This window comes from Cervus elaphus, chromosome 22 (genome assembly GCF_910594005.1).
Source record: "Cervus elaphus chromosome 22, mCerEla1.1, whole genome shotgun sequence".
Lineage (NCBI taxonomy): Eukaryota > Metazoa > Chordata > Mammalia > Artiodactyla > Cervidae > Cervus > Cervus elaphus.
In genome coordinates this window covers 17,870,604-17,888,144 of record NC_057836.1, presented here as the reverse complement: position 1 = coordinate 17,888,144, position 17,541 = coordinate 17,870,604, and the positions used below count along the sequence as shown (strand labels likewise).

Below are 17,541 nucleotides of genomic sequence, written 5' to 3'. Positions count from 1 at the left end.
ATTTCTCTCTCCTCAGACAGCAGACAGCTCCGCCTGGCGGACGGGGGCGGTCCCTGCGCCGGCAGAGTGGAGATCCTTGACCAGGGCTCCTGGGGCACCATCTGTGATGACGGCTGGGACCTGGACTATGCCCGCGTGGTGTGCAGGCAGCTGGGCTGTGGAGAAGCTCTCAATGCCACGGGGTCAGCTCACTTCGGGGCGGGATCAGGGCCCATCTGGCTGGACGACCTGAATTGCACAGGAAAGGAGTCTTACGTGTGGAGGTGCCCTTCCCGAGGCTGGGGTCGGCATGACTGCAGACACAAGCAGGACGCGGGAGTCATCTGCTCAGGTCTGCGCTGCACACTGTCCACAGGCCGGGGGAGGGGTGGGGCCCTGGAGGACGGGGTCTGAGCTCTGAGGGAGAGATGCTGAAAGGACCAGAGAAGGAGGCTTCCTCCCATGGAGCCTGTCTTTCCAGCAGACGTGAAGACGAGGTGCTTTCACTTCCTCCTGCAGCAGCTGAAGATCCGGTCCTTTCTTCTCAGTAGTGTTTCCTGGCAGAGCCGTTTCTTACAGTTTTTCTTGAAAGCAGGGCTCTCTCTCCAGTTACATACAAAAATTTTAAACCCACGGTACTAGTTTCCGTTTGCTTCCCTAACAATTTACCAATTAGTGGTTTAAATAACATATATTTATTTCCTTACTCTTCTCAAGCTTAGATGTCCAGCAGGGATCTCACTGGGCTGGGATCAAGGCTTCAGCAGGGCAGCATCACTTTTGTGGCTCTAGGGGAGAATCTGTTTCTTGCCATTTCAAACTTCTTGAAACCACCTACATCCCTTCCTTCACAGGACCCTTCATCCATTGTCAGACCAGCAATGCTGCAGGCCTCCAACCATTATCCTAAGTCACATCTCTCTCTCTCTAACCAGAGCTAATAAAAGTATTGCACGTTTAAGACAGTGGGTCTAAGGATGTGGCAGGAATCAGCTCACATTGTTAATACAATATTCTAGCTTAAACTCACCATCCCGAGGTCCTTACCTTATTCACATCTGTAAATCCCTCTTGTCAGGTACAGCAACATAGTCACAGGCTACAGAGATTGGGATATGGACATTTTTAGATTAATTATTATCCCTATCTCCCTAATATCCACATCACATCCCTTTAACATACTCTTCAAAAATATTGTCAGGAAGCAGCATTCAGCTGCCCCTCCCTGAATAGTGCCCACACAGTTTGGTCTTCCTCTCAATTCATATCCACTACACCATTGTGGTAGAAATAGAAAGATAGACACAAATGGACAAAGTCAGTTAAAAGGGAGGTGATGTCAGTCTTGTCATCTAGTGGGTATCTCTTGAACAAGGTCAGAGATGAATGTTCACCATTTCTAGAAGAAAGGAAAACCTAGAACATCCTGCAAAGTTTTCACTGTGTCCTGTCTCCTCCCCTTTCAACCTTAGAGTTCCTGGCCCTCAGGATGGTGAGCGAGGACCAGCAGTGTGCTGGGTGGCTGGAAGTTTTCTACAACGGGACCTGGGGCAGTGTCTGCCGCAACCCCATGGAAGATATCACTGTGTCCATGATCTGCAGACAGCTTGGCTGTGGGGACAGTGGAACCCTCAACTCTTCTCTTGCTCTTAGAGAAGGTTCTAGACCCCGGTGGGTGGATGGAATCCGGTGTCGGAAAACTGACACCTCTCTCTGGCAGTGTCCTTCTGACCCTTGGAATTACACTTCATGCTCTCCAAAGGAGGAAGCCTACATCTCGTGTGAAGGTGACTTACTGTCTGTTTCTGTGTGTCTGTCCCAACCCTGTAGGATGCAGTGAGATTTTGTATTTTAAAATCTAAGTGATGAGTTTAATTAGGGTCCACAAAATGACATTAAATGAAAATGTTAGTTGCTAAGTCGTTTCTGACTCTTTGAGACCACATGGACTATAGCCTGCCAGGTTCCTCTGTCTGTGGAATTCTCTAGGCAAGAATACTGGAATGGGTTGCCATTCCGTTCTCCAGGGTATCATCCTGACCCAGGTATGAAAATACTAATTTAATCCACATATTCCAACATTGTTTGTTAAAATTTTTAATTAAGATGTAATTCTCATAACGTTATATTAGTTCTAAGTGTACAACATAGTGTTTATGTATTTGTACATACTGGTAAATCATCACCACACATACAGTAATATCCATTTCCACATGCAGTTACAATTTTTTTCTGTCTTATGATCCCACAAGTAAGAATTTGCATGCTGCAACTAAGACCCAGCCCAACCAAATAAATACTTACTTTTAAAAGAGAGTATTATTTTCTTCATAGTCTTGATGTAAGAGAATGCATCATATTTTTTTGTCCACATGGGTGAACTCCGGAAGTTGGTGACGGACAGGGAGGCCTGGCATGCTGTGATTCATGGGTCGCAAAGAGTCAGACACAACTGAGCAACTGAACTAACCTAAACTGAACAGCTTCCCTGGTAGGTCAACTGGTAAAGAATCCGCCTGCCATGCAGGAGACCCTGGTTTGATTCCTGAGTCTGGAAAATCCGCTGGAGAAGGATAGAGTGCTCACAACAGTATTCTTGGGCTTCCCTTGTGACTTAGCTGGTAAAGAACCTGCCTGCAGTGTGGGAGACCTCGGTTTGATCCCTGGGTTGGGAAGATCCCCTGGAGAAGGGAATGGCTACCCACTCCAGTATTTTCACCTGGAGAATTCCATGGGGTCACAAAGAGCTGGACGTGACTGAGCAACTATCACAAACACTGTATACAAAAATACTATCTTCTTTCCTATATTACTGTCTTAAGATATCTTTCATGACAATATTTTTTACTAGAATGTTTCAAAATTCCTTATTTATTCATAGGAACACTTTATAAACAAACATCATTTACTGTGTTTCTTAAATATTTTTGTAACATTTTCCCCATATTTTCCATATATTTTTAAGTTTGTATATGTGTATGGGGGGGTTATGTGATCAAATCTGTAATGTTTTACTTTTTTGACTTGTGCCTTTAATGCAATGTTTCAAACTCCATTCTTTATCTCTAAATAACATTGAATCAAGGTTTATTTTCTGCAAAGAATTTTATAGTTCCACTGAAGTATATTCAAAACCTAATTTCAAATTTATTTATTTATCTGAATTTATTTTACTATGTGTGATTGTGTAACATGATCACCAGATAGGAATATTTTTTAGACGTGTGATATCTTAGCTCCATAACAAAATAAAAGCACATTGTTTCATGAGTTCATGGATATGACATCAAAAGTACAGGCAACAAAGCAAAAATAGACAAGTGGGAATATATCAAACTTAAAAGCTTCCACAAACCAAATGAAAGATCAACAGAGTGAAAAAGCAAGCTAGCACAAATTATATAAGGTATTAATTTCCAAAAATCATAAGGAACTCCCACAACTTAAGAGAAAAAAAACCCAACAAACTTAAAACCTAATAACTCAATTAAAAAATTGATCAAGGGCTTGAATAGACAGTTCTCTAACAAAGACATACAAATGGCAATAGGTATATGAAAAAACGCTTGACATTGTCAATTATCAGGGAAATGTAAATTAAAACCACAAAGAGATATCATCTTACACATGTCAGAATGACTGTTTTTGCTTTTTTTTTTAAAAGACACATAAGTGTTGGCAAGGCTGTGGAGAAATTGACACTTTATGTGTACTTATCCACATGAAATGTATAAATTGTATTAATAAAACTATGTAATCCAGGGGTTAAATCTCTGGGCTTTCACTGTCATGGGTCCAGGTTCAATCCCTGACCGGGAACTCTGATCCCATGAGCAACAGCACAGACAAAAAACAAACAACAGCACAGAACTATTACCAAAAATCTGTTTGATTTATAGTGATGTCCCTTTTCATTCTTGGTATTGTTAAGTTCATTTTCTCTCTGCTCTTCTTAAGTATTGCTCAGTGTTAGTCAAGCTTCAATGAGCCACATTTAAAGGGTTTTCTTCTATATTTTCTATCTTATGCTTACCTTCTTTTCCATTAATTTTTGTTCCTTTTTAAATTACCCCCAACATTCGACATCCTTTAGACTCTCTCATCTAGTTTCTTAATTGGAAGGTTACTTTTTTTCACTTTCAGTCTTTCCTCTTCTCTAAATCTAGGGTATAAATTTCCCTTAGGCACTACTTGAGTTTCATTAGAAGAATTTATTATCATATCATTATTTTGTGTTTATTACCATTATTATCATATCTTTATTATCATTATTTCACAATATTTTGTAAGTTTTAAGTTTATTCCCAGACTCAGGTGGTTTTTGGAAGGATCTTGCTGAATTTCCCCAAATAGAGGTGGCTAACAATATTTCTATTTAATTCTTAATTTTATTCCACTGTGGTCAGAACAAATACTCTGTAAGAATTCAGAGTGAAAGATTTTGTCCTATTGTATGGTCATTTTGATAACTGTTCCTAGTGCATTTATAATAATGTAAACTCTCGCATTGTTGGGTGCACTGCTCTATATGTCACTTAGTTAAACGCGCTGATTATGTTGTTGTACATCTGAGGTATTCTTCTCTGTTTTTTGTATGTTTGGTCTGCATGCTATTGAAAAAGATATGGTAATAATCCCCCATTTTGATTGTGATTTTGTCTATTTCTTCTTTTCACTCTGTCAAGTATATTTCAAAGTTATGCTCTGTTACCTTTCTTCAATTTTGTTGTCTAAAATATCTTTATTAAGGGTGCATCTCATTATAATCTTGAAAATTCCCTCTTTAATTCAATTAGTGTATCTTGACTTAAAGTCTGCTTTCCTGGACATTGATATAGCTACTCCAGTTTTGTTACAGTTGGTACATTTTTCCCATCATTTTCCTTTCAAGCATTCTTTGCTTTCATAATATAAGGTGGGCATTTTGCAAGTAACATTTGTGTCAATTTTGTTTTATCTTAATCCATTTACTGTAAATGCAATTAGTGATATAGATGTGCTGGTATCTGCCATTTGTTTTTAATTAATCCACCTGCTTTATGTTCCTTTTTGTCTCCTTTTTTTCCTCCTTTAGTAGTAAATAAATATGTTATTATTCCAGATTTTCCTTTTCCCTTTGAATTTTCAGCAGCTTTACTAGGAGTGGGGGTTTTCATACTCCTCCATTTATTTTTTTTAATTCTCTATTGTTATATCTTCAGATATTACTTTTGCAGTTCTGTCTCTCTGTCTCTGTATCTCTTCTCCCTCTCCTCCTCCTCTTTCTTCTCTTTCTCATCTCTCATCTTTAGGACTCCTCTAAATCACTATCTTCTGAGTTCTATCTAAAATTCTTTTCACTTAATTATTCACATTTTAAACCTAGATACTTTATTTTAGGTTGGCAATGGTTCCTTAGATATTTTTATTTATTTATGATTATTTGTTATTTTTCATCTTTCTACCTGTTTATTCTCTTCTTCTCTCTTTTCCCCTAAATATATTGATTGTAGTTAAAATCCTTATCTGCTAAGTCCAGCATTTCTATCATAGGTGTCTCTTCATTCTCTTACCTTTTTTCACTTTGGTCATTTGTCATGTTATCCTAACTTGTCAAATGTCATGTCATTTTTTATTGAATGCTATAAATTGTATATGAAAAAGTAAGATACTCCTGATACATTTTCTAACACCTGAAAGGATTTACCATTTGTTTTCCAAGGCAGGTATGGGGGAGGGGTGTGTATCATTCAAACAGCTAAATATAACCTAAAACTGAGCTGTAACAAGTGTGGGTTGAAGTTTCAGTAGCACTCAGTCCACCTTTGATTTCTCTGTCCCTATGACAGGGACTTTCAGAGATTTCAGTTCAGGGCCTAGATTCCTTTGTAGCTAAGTACCCAAATAATGAAAAAGACTCTGCTTCCCAAATCTTTTTATATAGTTCCAACTCTCTCTTTATATAGTCTTTTTATATAGTTCCTGCCCGTCACAGCTTACATACTGGGCGGATATTTGAGGAGAAAACCTGCTGTCTGAGAGAGGCTCTCAAGACTCTAATTTTGTCACTTCAGCACCAGGTAACTCCCAAGTTATGCTGACTTCCTGTCACAAGAGTAGTTCTCTGCTTGCCCAAGCCCAGATTCTGAATCATTAAATTATGCAATGAATCGACAAACTCCCACAGAGAGAAAGAAGCTATGGATCCTTGACTAACATTGAAATAATCTCCACTCTAGAATTTTAGCATATTTAGTCCATGTTGTGTTAACAAATGTTGAATACATGTACTGTTGCTTAAAAAACATTTTCCAGTTTTCTAAGTTGTATCCAGCAAGACCCAGCAAGACACATTGGCCTGCTGTGAACTCCATTCTTCACAGAAGTGGAAAATTTTAGATTTAGTTCTCTACTTCATTATTTACTTAAAGGGCAGCACTGATAGACATTATTTAACCTTCATTTACATAACTTTTATGTATTAAAGGAAAGAAGAATACATTGAGTCTGTTAATGTTATTTGTTCAAGGGCTTTCAGAGCAGGAATATAACCCATTTCTGCTCTGTGATACAACTAGAAGGGCTTCGCTGGTGGCTCAGCGATAAAGAATCCACTTGCAATGCAGGAGATACAGGAGACACTGGTTAGATCACTGGGTCAGGATGATCCCCTGGAGAAGGGCATGGCAACCACTCCACTATTCTTGCCTGGAGAACTCCATGGACAGAGAAGCCTGGTGAGGTACAGTTCATAGGGTCTTAAAGAGTTGGACATGACTGAAGTGACTAAGCACACATATACAGTATTTCCCCCTCAAGATCACACAACTCCAAAATTTGAAGAACAGAGATTCTTGACACAAAGTCCAAGGAAGGATTGTGATTTTTTGGGAGAGGAAGCAACATTCTCTGATTCCCAGTGGAATCTGGCCAGTGTCACTGTTACCTGACATCATCTCTAATGCAAAGCTGTTCAATCTACTCAAAGAGATCACATTTTTTTTGCAACTATGTATCCAGATCTGAAGTCTGAAGCTTAGAACTGTAAATGAAATATTCTGGGGTAAACCAAAACATCACAGAATCCATTTGTTTTTCAGTTCTGAATGACTGTACCAAGGAGAAGGATTCTAATGACAGAGGATTCATGACTGCTACCTGAAGCTTCTGATGAAGCCACTCCCTTTAATTAACCCCTTTAACTCTCAGGTCAATGGCATCAAAGTGTGTGTGGTTTGTAAGGAATCCATCCAGCTGCCAGCTCATTCCTGTGACTCTGAACTCATTTAAGTGATGCGGGAATAGAGACCAACGTTTCCTGTCAATCCTTCTTATTTGCTCTGCAGAACTTTACAGACCAGAATGTTACCTCTGATATGACCTTGTAACACCTTCTGTCTCAGACTACTCTCTAGGGTGTTTTTAGTTTACTATTTCCTGTTTGGTTTTTCCCTCCTACTTTTCAACCTTATTAATTCTCTTGCCGCTGATATAAGAAACCAGACCCAGCTGCTGCCCCAGTGCAATGCGGCTGCTGCTGTTAAGTCGCTTCAGTCGTGTCCGACTCTTAGCGACCCCATGGACTGCATCCTACCAGGCTCCTCCGTCCATGGCATTGTCCAGGCGAGAGTACTGGAGTGAGTTGCCATTGCCTTCTGCACCAGTGGAAAGACTCCATATCAGAACCAGCAGGGTCTGCAGCCTCAGAGGAGAGCGCCTCCTACTGCTCAGGTGAGGGTCCCACAGGACAGAAGAGCCTTCTCATTCTCCAAGTCAACGCCCCCTGTGTCCTATTTCTCTCTCCTCAGGTAGCAGACAGCTCCGCCTGGTGGACGGGGGCGGTCCTTGCGCCGGGAGAGTGGAGATCCTTGACCAGGGCTCCTGGGGCACCATCTGTGATGCTGGCTGGGACCTGGAAGATGCCCGCGTGGTGTGCAGACAGCAGGGCTGTGAAGAAGCCCTCGATGCCCCTGTCTCCTCTTACTTTGGGGCGGGATCAGGACCCATTTGGCTGGACAACGTGAAGTGCACAGGAAAGGAGTCCCACGTGTGGAGGTGCCCTTCCAAAGGCTGGGGGAAGCACTACTGCGATCATAGCAAGGATGCAGGAGTCATATGTTCAGGTATAGTCAGTTCATTGCCCACCAGCTGGGAGAATGGAAAGTTCCAAGAAAGCTGGTGTCTGATCAGAGGGACAATAGGGGACGGGTGGGCTAGAGTGGACTGAGACAACTACCCATCCTCCCTGAGTGCACTGTAGCTATGAGCTAGGAGCTTCATATGCTTTCCTCTTACAAGTCTCTGCTATTCTTTTCTTCTCCAGTGGTCTTACCTGACACTAAAATAGCTTTATTTATTCTTCCAGTTAAAATAAATCCTCATGGTTTTTTTTTTCATAATTCATGTTTTGTAAGAGTGAAACATTTGCTAACAGCCACATACACACTCCCTTTGCACAGGAAGGCTATGAGAGGGAGGGACAAAAATGAGGATGTACTTTCCTGGGTGGAGTTGTTTCTATACAAAGAGTGTGAGACATTATTTTGCACTAGGTTAGTATGAGTGGAGGCTACTCCTACTATAGGAGGACATATTTTACATATATAGAGGGTACCCCTACAGGGGTTATCACTTAACAGATCAGAGATTCTTATGGGTTTGTGCCAGATTTCAAATTTCCTTTGCAAATTTAGACATAAATGTTTATAGTTCTTTGATGGTAGAGAATTGTTGATGAAATGCTCTGAGTCACATATTCTTCCATTGTTACTAGAAAAGTCTCTCCAATTTTTCCTTCAGAATATCTGTATAAATGCAAACTTTGGAGGAACACTTAGCCATGCACTGACAAGTCAAAGGTGGAGGTAATAAAACTTGAATTTCTGTGTTTTATGTTAAGAGATTATATAGTTTATATTTGATGACTTCAATGATATAAGAGAATTGCGTTTGGGGGCTTATTTGGAGTTAATGGACACATATAATTTTTGAAGAAGGTGGAAAAGGTTTTATAGTAGCTGGGAGGAAGGAGAATGGCAATGGGAGCTGATGAAGGTAACTGTGAGGTTGTCTGAGCAGCACTGAGGGGCCAGGTGTGGTATGGAGGATGCTATGTTTGCCTAAGGACACAGGATGTGTCCTACACAGCAAGAGACCAGACAAGGATATGTCTTTACTATATTTAATATATTTACTCACATCGGCCTTCTATTTAATAATTTTCTTGGAATTTTCATGCACATATTCTTCCATATAAATTTTAAAATCAAGTAGAAAATAAAAAAGATATACTATATCTCAGAATTCTCTATCTTGATATGTATAAGACTTTATTGATTATTCAGCATATATTTGAATATTTCACATGTGTCAGAGTATATAAAACATATTACAAGAAATACTTTTTTCTTGTTCTTTCTAAATATTTAATCTCATAAAATTAAAATTAGGATATCAATAACTTGAGATATGCAGGTGACACCACCCTAAAGGCAGAAAGTAAAGAGGAACAGAGGAGAGCCTCTTGATGAAAGTGAAAGAGAAGAGTGAAAAAGCTGGCTTGAAAGTCCACATTCAAAAAACTAACATCATTGCATCATTGCCATCACTTCATGGCAAAGAGATGGGGAAACAATGGAAACAGCAACAGACTTTATTTCCTTGGGCTCCAGAAACACTGCAGACTGTGACTGCAGTCATGAAATTAAAAGACGCTTGCTCCTTGGAAGAAAAGCTATGACAAACCTAGACAGCATATTAAAAAGCAGAGACATTACTTTGTGACAAATGTCCATATAGTCAAAGCTATGTTTTTTTCCGAGTAGTTATGTATGGAAGTGAGAGCAGGATTATAAAAAAGGCTGAGCACCGAAGAATTGATGCTTTTGAACTGTGGTACTGGAGAAGACTCTGGAGAGTCCCTTGGACAGCAAGGAGATCAAATCAGCCAATCCTAAAGGAAATCTCAACCCTGAATAACTCACTGGAAGGATGTATGCTGAAGCTGAAGAGCCAATATTTTGGCCACATGATAAGAAGAAATGACTCATTGGAAAAGACCCTGAGGCTGGGAAAGATTGAAGACTGGAGAAGAAGGGGACGACAGAGGATGAGATGGTTGGAAGGCATCACTGACTCAATGGACATGAGTTTGAGTAAACTCAGGGAGATAGTGAAGGACAGGGAAGCCTGGAGTGCTGCAGGCCATAGGGTCACAAAGAGTTGGACATGACTGAGTGACTGAGCAACAAAAACAACCAGTTCAATAAAAATGCTTTAATTAGAATGTGTAGCCTGTGACCAAATTCCCAGCCAGAGGAAACTAGGGGTCCTAATCTGGGCCTCTCTGGGAAGATGGAAATGGATAAATAATAAAAAGTAAGCAGATCATCCTCACTCTCATCATTCATTCCTATATCAGTGGTCAAGCTAATCCTTCAATTCTTTAATTTCTGTGGTGTCTTTTCTGTTCTCTCTTACTCTCTACAGTAGATTTTTATTCTTTTACATCATTCTTTCTGAGGCTTCAAAGTTCACATACTTATGCAATCAGAGTCCTTTACCAGGACAAATTCCACCATGTACGTAAATAATCGTGAGCACACTCAGAAACTAGGCAAATTATTTTTTAATTTTTTTTATTTAATTTTTTAATTTTTAAATTTCTATTAGTTGGAGGCTAATTACTTTACAATATTTTTTAAAAATTGTTCTTTATGATTTGCAGGGGTTTTTTTCCCCATTGGATTACATTTTTTCTGTCCAGATATGGTCCATGAAGGATGAAATCATGATCATGAGTCTTTTCTTTGGTCTCTGTCTCATACTCCATCCACTCCTTGTTTAACACACCACTCACCACACCTCACTCCCTACAGAACTTCTCCCTTTTGGAGTGTCCTTTCTATCTATTTGTAGCTCTTAAGATCGTTTCTTCTTTTCTGCATTGGGGGAATTGGGAAAGTGTAGCAGCATTAGGTGGTAAATGGGAGAAGCACAGGGGATGAACGGTGCTAAACTCTCATTGAACAAGTGTTTGGTTTCCAAATCTATGTTACGTTCCCATTGAGGCTTTTGCAATTTAGAGTTCTCTAAAATATATATGGCTTGCTTGCTCTCTGCTCTCTTCCTCTCACTCTCCTTTTGTATAGCTTGTTGGCTTCTTATCTCAGAAATCCAAAGAGGAAAGGAATATGCAGTCAGCAAATAGATAGGGTTACAATACATTAAATTATCATCGCTCCTTCACATTTGCTAGGAATCTCATGCCTAGGATGAAGTAATCAACTAACTCAGTTGTCTTGCATAATCCCACTGAGACTTCACTTTCTCTCAGGTGTGTTCATAAACCTTAGGTTTTTAAGAAAGGTGGCTAGGATCATTCCCTGCCTCTCCTATGACTCTATGAGCTTTCGTCATTTCCAAACTTATCTGTAAACAACTTCTTTCTCAGTTAGGTTACCCAATTGTGACCTAATGCCTGCACTCAGATCCAGCCCACATGATGTTCCCATCCTCAGTGACTTGAATATTGGCTCAGAGAAAACTGGCCAGAATTCTAGCCCCAGAAATCTCAGGATGACTTTCTAAACCTCTCTGGCTCTTAGGCCTCTAACCTCTTGAATCCCATGGACATTTTTCACTTTCAGTTCAGCTCTGTACCCATGTTTGAATGTCTATCACTGTGCAGTTTCTTTGGGCCTTGTAGTTTCCAGGCCACCAGAATAAGGCCCCCAGATAAGAATTAACATTCCTAACCAAAATATATATTCTCAGGATTCAGCCATTCTAAACTGACCCTGCAGTCCTTCTGGATACCTCTTTAGAAACTTGCTCATGAAAATGCAATTTGACAATGACAGTCAGATTCTCTCTTCTTATCCCCTCTTATTTCACTGTTAGAAAGTAAAGCTTTCCCACCATTGCCTGTGAGATGTTGTTTCCAATTGTCATGCCAGGTTCATGAACACTCACTGGGTTTGTTGTTCTTTGTTTGTCTTAGGATTTGTGCGTCTGGCTGGAGGGGATGGACCCTGCTCAGGGCGAGTAGAAGTGCGTTTTGGAGAAGCCTGGACCCCAGTGTCTGATGGGAACTTCACACTCCCCACTGCCCAGGTCATCTGTGCAGAGCTGGGGTGCGGCAAGGCTGTGTCTGTCCTGGGACACGTGCCCTTCAGAGAGTCCGATGGCCGGGTCTGGGCTGAAGAGTTCAGGTGTGAGGGGGAGGAGCCTGAACTCTGGTTCTGCCCCAGAGTGCCCTGTCCAGGGGGCAGGTGTCACCACAGTGGAGCTGCTCAGGTTGTCTGTTCAGGTGAGATGCATGGCAGGACTTAACCCCTGTGTACACTCAGTTCAAGCTAAAAGAGAAATCAGATTTTGCTGAAATCCTGTCTTTTTCTATCAGTGTACACAGAAGTGCATCTCATGAAAAATGGCACCTCTCAGTATGAGGGGCGGGTGGAGATGAATATTTCTGGACAATGGAGAGCTCTCTGTGCCTCCTACTGGAGTCTGGCCAATGCCAATGTTGTCTGTCGTCAGCTCGGCTGTGGCGTTGCCATCTCCACCCCAAACGGAGCAGAAGGAAGTGATGGACTATGGAAAGCCCGATTTCACTGCTCAGGGACTGAGTCCTTCCTGTGGCAATGCCCTGTGACTGCCCTGGGTGTTCCTGACTGTTCCCATGGCAACACGGCCTCTGTGATCTGCTCAGGTAAGACAGGGAAGGGCTACTGTACTTAGGATGCTCCTGGACTGTAATGTCCCCAAAGCAGAGAGTAATGGAAAACAGGCTTAAAAAAAAGAAAGATATTCTGTAGTGAAATGTTTATTCTTGTTACTGAACTCAGGTTTCAGCTGCTCATTACTCAAGAATCCAATACTGAGAGACAAGTGTGGGGTAAAATTAAGACAGCTTTATTGAGTAAACCAGCAGTTCTGGGGAGACAGAGGGCTAATGTAACAAATAACCAGCTCCTCCTTGCTGATCAGGCATGAGAGTTTTTAAATGGGAATTTCTGGAGTGCACAGGTGGAGGTAGGGGACAGGTTACCTGCAGAATAGCACAGCTAGCTTTGACAATCATCTTGAAATAGGTCTGATCACTGTCACCTTTATTGTTTGAATTATAGTTAATCATCAATTCTAGTGTCGGTCTCTTGCCATTTACTTGAGGCCAATTCTTGGAATTGTGTAAGATGAAGATTATGGGTTTCCCTGTTGGCTCAGATGGTGAAGAATCGGCCTGCAATGCAAGAGTCTCGGGTTTGATCCCTGGGTTGGGAAGATCCCCTGGAGAAGGAAATGGCAACCCACTAGTCTGGTCATCATGTAATTTTTTTGCTGCCACCTATTTGGGATTTCACTATCAGCAAAGTAGTTCAAAAGATATGGCTCAGAATGTTATCTATAGCCCATGAGAAGGAACTAAAAGTCCTTGAATTTGTTCAGAGCTAAACTATTATTATTTTGTCCTATTTGTTTTCTTTTGTTTCTGAATATTTTTTCATTTCTGTGATTAAATTTATTCTTTAACTAGGTTTTTCTACAAACAGGCAGGTGGAGGACATGAGGGTGGGCTGTCCTGAGAAGGCTCCATTAGGTCCTGCTCCATAACATTCTCATTGTTCACTCATTTTTTCAGGGGAAAGAAGTGCTAAGAAATGCTAAGGAGTGCTGTGTCAGGGAAAGAAACGCCTAGACGAATAATATTTTTTATGAAACATTATTATTTAAGGATAATAACAGAGAAAAAAGTACAAACAATAAGTGTATACCTAGGTCATGTTCCCCAACCTAGATCTACAAAGAGAACATTCATAGCACCATAGAATCACTATTGCCTTCCAATAGCTGTGTCCTCTTCTTCTCCAGGGAGGACTGCTTACCTAAGACTTGTACTTCCATAGAGTATTTTCTCAGGTTTTGAACTTTATGTAAAACCATACATATGTTTTCTTTTGTGTCTAATTGCTTTGACTCCAAACTGTGTTTGAGATTCACTCATGATGTTGTTTATGCAACATTGTATTCATTTTTATTATTATAGAGTATTCCTTTGAATGATCACATGACCATGCACTAAACCATTCAACTAATGGCAGAGATTTGAGTTTATTTCCAGTTCTTGACTGTTAGAAATATAATGGTGCAAATTACCATGATGATGACTTTTGGAAGAAATATTTATTATGATTTTTGTGTGTTTAATTCTGTCTTATATTTTTATTTTCTTAATGGCATGCTGTACTTAAATGAGTCAAGTTACGCATCATAGGTTTGACTTATCGACTTTTTCTCTGTACATGTAGTGCTCCTTCAGTCAGTCAGTTCAGTTCAGTCACTCAGTCATGTCCGACTCTTTGTGACCCCATGGACTGCAGCACGCCAAGCTTTCCTGTCCTTCACCATCTCCTGGAGCTTGCTCAAGCTCATATCTGTTGAGTTGGTGAAACCATACAATCATGTGATTCTCTATTGTCCCCTTCTCCTCCTGCCTTCAATCTTTCTCAGCTTCAGGGTCTTTTCCAATGAGTCAGTTCTTCCTGTCATGTGGCCAAAGTATTGGAGCTTCAGCTTCAACATCAGTCCTTCCAATGAATATTCAGGACTGATTTCCTTTAGGATTGACTGGTTGGACCTCCTTGCCATCCAAGGGACTGTCAAGAGTCATCTCCAACACCACAGTTCAAAAGCATCAGTTCTTCAGCATTCAGCTTTCCTTCTGGTCCAACTCTCACATCCATACGTGATTACTGGAAAAATCATAGCTTTGACTAGATGGGCCTTTGTCAGTAATGTCTCTGCTTTGTAATATGTTGTCTAGGTTGGTCATAACTTTTCTTCCAAGCAGCAAGCATCTTTTGATTTCATGGCTGCAGTCATAATCTGCAGTGATTTTGGAGCCCAAGAAAATAAAGTCTGTCCCTGTTTCCCTATCTTTTTGCCATGAAGTGATGGGACCAGATGCCATGTTATTAGTTTTGAATGTTGAGTTTTAAGCCAACATTTTCACTCTCCTCTTTCACTTCCATCAAGAGGCCCTTTAATTTCTCTTCACTTTCTGCCATAAGGGTGGTGTCATCTGCATATCTGAGGTTACTGATATTTCTCCCAGCAATCTTGACTCCAGTTTGTGCTTCATCCAGCCCAGCATTTTGCTGGGCATTTATGTACTCTGCATATAAGTTAAATAAATAAAGTGACAATATACAGCCTTGATGTACTTCTGTCTCAGTTTTGAACCAGTCTATTGTTCCAATCCACAGAGCTCCTTTTATCCTTCTAAAATGAACTTTGTCTACTCCAAAATCACAAAAATGTTCTTTGAGAGTATATCACAGAAGTGTAATTACATTTTTTTGGCATATAATTGTACTTGGCTTCTAGGATTGACATCTGTGTAGGATAAGGGTCAAGTGTCATGTTTTAATATGGGTATCCAGTTGACTCAAAATCTTTTTCTGAAAAGACTATTCCCCACTGCAGTGTCACCTTTGTGATAAGCAAAAGGGCACATATGTCTGAATATATTTTTTAGACTCTCTATTTTGTTCCACTGTATCCTTTGTCTCTCCTTGCACCTGTACTGCATTTTTTAAATTATTGTAACTGTATAGTAAGTCTTAAACCTTCCCTGGTGGCTCAGAAGACAGTAAAGAATCTGACTGCAAGCGAGAGACCTGGGTTTGATCCCTCGGTTGGGCAGATCCCCTGAAGAAGGGCATGGGAACCCACTCCAGTATTCTTGCCTGGAGAATCCCCATGGACAGAGGAGCCTGGCAGGCTATAGTCAATTGGGTCACAAAGAGTTAGAAATGACTGATTGACTAAGCACACATAGTAAGTCTGGGTAACTTTAATTTAAAGAAGTTATGTTGTTGCTTTTCTTGCCTACTGCTTTAGTCATTCTTGGTTTTTGTATGTTGTATATATTTTTGAAGCTCCAGTACTTTGGCCACCTGATGCGAAGAGCTGATTCACTAGAAAAGACCCTGATGCTAGGAAAGACTGAAGGCAGGAGGAGATGGGGATGACAGAAGATGAGACGGTTGGATGGCATCACTGACTCAAAGGACATGAGTTTGAGCAAGCTCCGGGAGTTGACGATGGACAGGGAAGCCTGGTGTGCTGCAGTCCTTGGGGTCACAAAGAGTCAGACACGACTGAGTGACTGAACAATGGCAACATAAAGTTTGAATCAGCTTGTCATGTTTCAGACACACAAACACACAAGGGAATTTGATTGAGGTTAGATTTAATCTGTATATAAATTTGAGAATGACTGACTTGACAACACTGAGTTTCCCAATTCACTGACAAAATATATCCCTTCATTCAGTCAGGTCTTGAATTTCTCTCAGATGTTTTGCACATGTTTAACTAAGTTTTCTCCTAGGCATTTTATGGGTTTGATGTTATTAGTATTTCCTTTAGTGAAGGTTTTCTAGGAATGAATTCTCTCTGAACTTGACCTGGATTTCCCAGGTCAAGACTAGTACATCTATCTCATTTAAGTACAGCATAGATTAGTATTTTGCTTTAACCTCTCTTTCTTTCTTCTCTCTCTCTTTCTCTTGTTCTAGCTTTCCATTTCTCTCCTTATTTATCCCTCTCCTGCCCTGTTTTTCCCTGAGTATGTAAAATCTGTCTGGATTAGGTTGCAGACATGATGCTCCTTTATCCCTCCCTCCCAACAACAACAAAAATACTTCTGGGAATTTCCTTACAAAACCACAGTTCACTCAAAGCTTTAGAGATGTCAGCCCCAGATGACATCTAAGTGCAACCACATGAGAAACCCCAAAGATAGAACTGCCCAGTTGAGTCTTTCCCAAGTTACTGACCCAGGAAATCATGAGCAAAATTAAAAAATAAATTCCTTCAACTGCTAAGTCTGGGGGGAGATTTTGTTATATAGCATTATTAACTAGGCACTTACCATAAAACCAGCATTTCTAAATAGAGGAATATTTATCCTCTGATCTTCCATTTTACTATTTCTACTTTATGTCAATCTAATGTGCTGATACACTCATTCTCTAGTCCTTAATTTCAGCGGTTAACTTTTACAGCTGTAGAATTTTCATTTGTTTTTGTTATCATTTCTCTGCCAAGATACACATCATGTTAATTAATACTTTGTGCACTTTAATCTTGGCTATTTAAATTCTCTGTCAGACTATAAAACTCTTAGAGGAAAACATAGGCAGAACATTCTTTGACATAATTTGGAACAAGATCTTTTTTGATCAACCTCCTAAAGAAAATAAAAACAAAAAATTTTTTTTTTAAAAAGGACCTAATTAAACTTAAAAGCTTTTACATATCAAAGGAAACCATAAACAGAACAAAAAGACAACTCTCAGAATGGGAGAAAATACTTGCAAATGAAGCAACTAACAAGGGGTTAATCTTCAAAAGACACAAACAACTCAATATCAACAAACCAAACAATCCAATGAAAAAATGGGAAAAAGACCTAAAGAGACATTTTCCAGACATACAGATGGCTAACAAATACAACATCACGAATTATTAGAGAAACCCAAGTCAAAACTACAGTCAGGTAATACTTCACACCAG

General features: G+C 40.1%; 1 protein-coding gene across 1 annotated transcript in view; it reads left to right on the top strand.

Annotated features, from left to right (window-relative positions):
- Positions 1–17,541, top strand: part of LOC122679941 — a 405,877-nt gene that overhangs the window by 20,493 nt on the left and 367,843 nt on the right. Inside the window, 3 exon segments of the mRNA XM_043880800.1 lie at positions 17–331; positions 1,452–1,815; positions 7,771–8,081. Of these exon segments, the coding sequence (XP_043736735.1) occupies positions 17–331; positions 1,452–1,815; positions 7,771–8,081 (990 nt within the window).